Source organism: Cyclopterus lumpus, chromosome 3 (assembly GCF_009769545.1).
Source record: "Cyclopterus lumpus isolate fCycLum1 chromosome 3, fCycLum1.pri, whole genome shotgun sequence".
Classification (NCBI taxonomy): domain Eukaryota; kingdom Metazoa; phylum Chordata; class Actinopteri; order Perciformes; family Cyclopteridae; genus Cyclopterus; species Cyclopterus lumpus.
Genome location: NC_046968.1, coordinates 6,248,638 through 6,254,225, shown reverse-complemented (window position 1 = coordinate 6,254,225; position 5,588 = coordinate 6,248,638). Strand labels below are relative to the sequence as shown.

The 5,588-nt window shown below is 43.3% G+C and overlaps 1 protein-coding gene across 1 annotated transcript; it reads right to left on the bottom strand.

Annotated features, from left to right (window-relative positions):
• Positions 1-759: 759 nt before the first annotated feature.
• On the bottom strand, positions 760-3,025 carry sdr42e1 (short chain dehydrogenase/reductase family 42E, member 1). The gene is made up of 3 exons (XM_034525540.1): positions 2,855-3,025; positions 2,574-2,650; positions 760-2,281 (listed from the first exon to the last, which is right to left on the bottom strand). Exons 2-3 carry the CDS (start codon positions 2,633-2,635, stop codon positions 1,183-1,185), a joined length of 1,161 nt encoding a protein of 386 aa, XP_034381431.1. The 5' UTR covers positions 2,636-2,650; positions 2,855-3,025; the 3' UTR covers positions 760-1,182.
• Positions 3,026-5,588: the final 2,563 nt, after the last annotated feature.

The window sequence follows — 5,588 nt, the reverse complement described above, 5'->3', positions numbered from 1 at the left end:
TGCGCCTCTCTGGAATGTGGTTAATGCTGCAGAGAAACAATGATTGCGACCAACTCAGCAAGGGGCTGCCGGCTCTGAAAAGAGAATAGTTTAGAGAGAAGGGGACGTCTGCATTCATCCCAGGCAGACTCAAATACCACACAAAGCACGCCTCACCTGGTCCGACTCCTTTACACCAGGAATAAGCTGCAGTGAGCTGGTGTTTTGGAGGGCAGTGCATTTTAAAACTCGGGTTTTCAATCCACTTTTTTTAGTCCGAGAATATCAAAATAAAGGGTTTTTCGGGTAGCTAAATATACATAGTAAATTTCCAGTGATCATAGCTGACTATGTATGGGTTGTTATAGGAATATTATCTTGGGAACAAAACGTAGTTTTTTTTTAACGCAAGTTCTAAAATATCAAATAATTTCATTGGGTAAATTGATCAAATAAATAAGTTGTATTCAAAGTTTATATTAGTCTGCATAACATGTTATATATCATTTTAAGTGAACTACATGCAAACTGGAAAGAAACAGTTTGTCCGTCATGACCACAAATAGAGGCCAATGGTTAACTTGGCTGGATTATTAATGTGGGATTGTGATTTATAGTTACAGTAGATATGCTGTAGACATTATAAAACAAATCTTTGCCCAGGGTCCTTAAACATGTAAACTATTTACCTGCCTTAATCAATTTTAGTAAAAAAACAACTTTTAATTAAACCTTGAATCCAGTAAAAGAAAAAATACACAAACCACATTTTCCCAGGAAGAGTTTATTCATTGCAGTTGTCAGAACATTCTTCATAATTTTGTTAGATTCAAATTCCACAACAACAGCACTAAAAACATGTCTGCATTAGGTTATCAAAGGTCCTTGTCCCCAGAGGTGTTCTTTCAAAAGCCAACTGTTGTGGAAAAAAAGAGGTAGCATTTGGCATATGGTGTCCGACAATGACAACAGCCGTAGAATACAAAATTAAGACAGTAAGGTACAGAGATTATAGGATTGTGTTGACATGTTATGGGTGTCCCAGTTTAAAAAGGTGTTTATGTCTAAAGCACCTGCCAGTCCGTACTGATTCAATAATAAAATGTGTCTTTGTATACTTTGTAGACTGTCATAACCAGTCTTGATAAGGGGCCGATGGCGTTTTGGTAAACATCAGAATTATATTTTTGCTTCAGCTGCTCCTCACATACCAACGACTGGAAGAAAAGAGAAAGCCACAGCAACAAAGGCGGAAACAAACAGGATGTCTCGTAGCAAGCGACCGAGGGAGGAGGTGTGACATTTTCTCCCGTGGCCTCTGCTTCTGAACCATTGGACAACCTCATCCAGGTTGTACTCCCGGGGGTCATAACCGAGCTCCGCCTTGGCTTTGGCCATGCTGAAGTAATGCGTCACGCCAGTCTTATACACCTCTGTGCGTGTCAGCAGCGGCTGGAAGTTATAGAAGGGCCCGATGAGGTGGTGGATCATTTCCGTGAGAAAGGCAACAAAGTAGATGAGCGAGACAGGGAGGCACAGTTTGGGGAAAGGATAGCCCAAGCCCTCTACCAGAGGTCTGAAGAATTCAAAATTATTCACAGGCCTTCCGTCTGAGATAAAGTAGGCCTGGCCAGCAGAGCGGTGCTGCTTCTCCGGGGTCAGCGCCTCTGCGGCGAGCTCGTGTGCCATCACCAGGTTGTCCACATGGACGAATTCCACCAGGCTGCCAGGGTCACCGTAGACAAACCGGAAGATGCCCTTCTCTATGTAGCCAACTATCCTGGGCAGGTGCCTCTGCTCACCGGGCCCGTAGATGCCGGCTGGACGCAGCGCACAGCATCTCAGCACCCCGGAGCCGTCCGGTAGTGCCGCGCCATCGGCTTTCAGCACCGCCATCTCCGCCAGCGACTTGGTTCTGGAGTAGTGGTCGGGGTGAAGGTGGAGAGGCAGATAAGGGAGGCTTTCATTCCCGTTCTCTATCACTTGGCCCCCGAACACCACGTTGAAGGTGCTGGTGTAGACCAGCCTGGACACTCCGTGCTCCACGCAGGCCCTCAGGACGTTCTCCGTGCCCTGAACATTCACTGCCTCAATCAGGTGGCGGTCCAGCTGCTCTCTGCCGGACATGCCATAGGAGGCGATGTGGAATACACAGTCCGCGCCAGCGATGGCCTCCTCGACTTGTGCATACTCGCGTATATCTCCTTGAACAAACGTGAAGACCTCCGGCGCTTCTTGTTTCGGCGGGACCGTGTCAAACAGAATTATTTTGGCTCCTTTTCTGTGCAGGGAGCATGCCAGGCTGCAGGGGGAAAGAGGTTATTAAATATGAATTTATCTCTGCGTGAAACTCAGAATTTTAACAGAATAAAAAGACCATGAAGCATGTATTTCTACTTCTAAATCTGCCAGTGGATCTGTGGGAGGCAGAGAGCCATTCGAACTGCGATAACTGGTGCGATATCGCCACCTTGTGGCCACGAAGCAGCGTTACGGCCCAGGGCAACTGAACCCATTGCCGAGGGTTAACTGACCGTGAATGTGTAACCTCACTTCGTTTACATGAGTAATAAACAGTACGATATTCTTCTTACCGATAACCCAAATAGCCACATCCCCCAGTTATCAAGAACGTGTCTGTACGGGCATTTTCCATTACAGGTGGAGGAATCTGTGAGTTTGTAGAAGAGAGAATTAGGCAGAATACAGAATGCACACGAGGGGCATCCTCATGTCAAAATGTTCACTGCACACCCAGTAACGTTAATTCTACCCCCCCATTCACAGACTGTGGCATTCACAGACAACAGTTAAGATACATGTAACTATGTGAGTTAAGTTCACAACACGAAAGCCTTTGGGTGTCGGTACTAACCTCAAACTATAGCGGGTAGAAAACAAAGCAATGTCCGCTGAGTATCAATGTTAAAAAATTCTGCTATAGCACCGGCGAGATGGTAACTCGCGTGCACTTCCGTGGTCCGAGCGTGCGTGCTGTTTGTTACGTAATTTACGCAAAATCCGTCGACAAACGGCCAACTCGAGCAGCTGCGTCAAGTGTGCGTACAGAGAGGCAGAATAACACCGGAAGTAACGTTAGGACAATGTAGCGCTATAGTGATTGGCAACTGATTTTATTTTCAATCCACAGGTATCACATTTATGATGAAACATACAAAACCGTAGACTTTTCAAATAAGCGTTTGATTTCATGCGTATGGTTTTAAAGTTTCATTGCATGCGTTTTAATGTTCACAATCACGCCTTTCTTTTGAAAGTTGTAACCGGATGTCTTCCAGCAACAATATCACTTTTGATATTATACACACTCTGCCTTCAAAATAAAAGCGGATATATTTTCAAAAAAGTCGTACAATATTGTATTTAACCGACATACTCTTTAAACGAGAACTTGTATTACTAATTAGATAAAGAAAACATATTTAAATACCACCAAATGCGTAATTTTAACTGCACACAGTCCAGTCAGTACGGGTTAGTGCTTGAATCAGTTTTTAATCAGAATCAGAATCAGAATCAGAATCAGGATCAGGTTTAATTGGCCAAGTAAGTTTGCACAAACAAGGAATTTGACTTGGTAAGGTGACTCTCAGTGTGCTTACACAAAATATACAACACAATACAATACAATACAGTATACAAATATACAACTTAATACAAATATACAACACAATACAATACAATACAGTATACAAATATACAACTTAATACAAATATACAACACAATACAATACAATACAGTATACAAATATACAACTTAATACAAATATATAATATACAACTTAATACAAATATACAACACACCAATGCTTCTTCTGCAATGTCTGACCATTGCAGGAAAGTAGTTTTGTTCTGAACGGCAGATTTAGTCAGATCTCGAAGAGGTTGAGATTTGAGCATAATCTGAAATCCACGGACGGCTGTAGTCTGCCATTCCCAAAAATGACAACAAGATATTTAACCTTTGCTTGACAGAACTGGAGTTTACTCCTGCTGACTTTGGCCAGATGCTCCAGGACTGCCACGGAGACCAATGCAGTCCTCTAAGGGGAATGAGAGTGACTGGCAGGGTCTGGTCAGCGAAGTACGGGGATGAAGAACACCGCTGTTGCAGAGACGTACTGATCGACAGGTCGCTCTCGGTCCATATGGAGCGAGCTGCGGTGTCGTGGCTCAATAGACCCGATGGGCTGTTGCACGACACACATAATCCCCTTTACGTTACTTGTCTCTCGCGCTAGATGCGCTGCGGATTGATATTGAGCTCGCGTGCGATTCTGTTAGGCTGACACTGTGTGCTTGTGTGTAAATGATGACTATTCCTAATTGGACAAAGTCTCGTCGGGAATGTTAGTTTAAGTCTGGTACGGTGAAAGTTTCTTGATGCTATTTATTGTTTCATAAGATGAACTGCAGGTCTGAATCTTAAACATTACCATGGAATCAAATCTACTGCACCTTTTTATTTAATTTTTCTTTTTTCTATATTTTCCCCAGCTCTTTGGATTTCTTCACTTTTCCTTCCAGCAATAACTAGTTCAACCCAGTAAGTGAAAGATCTGCGGTCCGTCTCATAAAATTATGTTTCACATTTAGGCTTTCTGTAGTTTTTGAGCCATTAAGAACAGAACAACCAGTTGCTCAAATCTTTTATAATTCAAACACTTAAAGTAATAGACATTGTTGATGTAAAAGATATTTGGTGGGAAATTTGCTATTGTAAGTTTAAAATAGGCAGCTGGTTAGCTTTGTATAGACAACATACTAGAAACAAGGGAAACAGCTGTCACATGGTCACACAATCCACCGACCAGCACCTCTAAACCTCCCAGGTATATCTTGATTGAAAGGCAGATTTATTTTTACCATTGGATAGAGCTAGGCTAGTTCCACTCCCCCCCCCCCCCCCCCCCCCCCCCCCCCCCTCCTTCCAGTATTTATGCTAAAGATAACCAGCTGCTCACTGTAGCCTTACATTTACTATACAGAGTTGAAAGTGGTCTCAATCCAATCAGCTAAGAAAGCATATTTCACAAAATCTCAAGCTTTTGTCATAAATGTCTGTCAGAGTTTAATAGGTTTATTATTCACTGGTGACGCAACTATTTATTTCCCTGATCCTAATCTTATCAACATGGAATTTATGGGATTATTTATAGCCAATGTACACAGTAAATTAGAAGGGATACTGCTCCAATTCCCTGGTTGCCACTAGAGGTTGATAAAAGTCAAGCATTACTTACATCTTACTAACTGCTCACAGATTTGTCTGCTGTGTCTGTTGGGTTTAAGATGAGCAGTTTTCTGCAGGGACAGAAGTTCTCATACATTGACTGGCCTCCATAATTCCAGTTTAACCACCTGATCCAAGGACATGGTCAAGCCCAGGGCTGGCACGTCTTAATTTCCCCGGCACGGTGTGTGAACGATGGCGACGCCTTATCTCGGGGGAATCGTGCTGCACATGCCTGATGTGATGGTGCGATACAGACTTGACCTACTTCCTCCTGAATGAGACGTGTAACCGTGCAGTTACTGCACACCTAGAAACAGTGGCGTCCAGGATGCGAGTGCGTCGGGTTTTAATC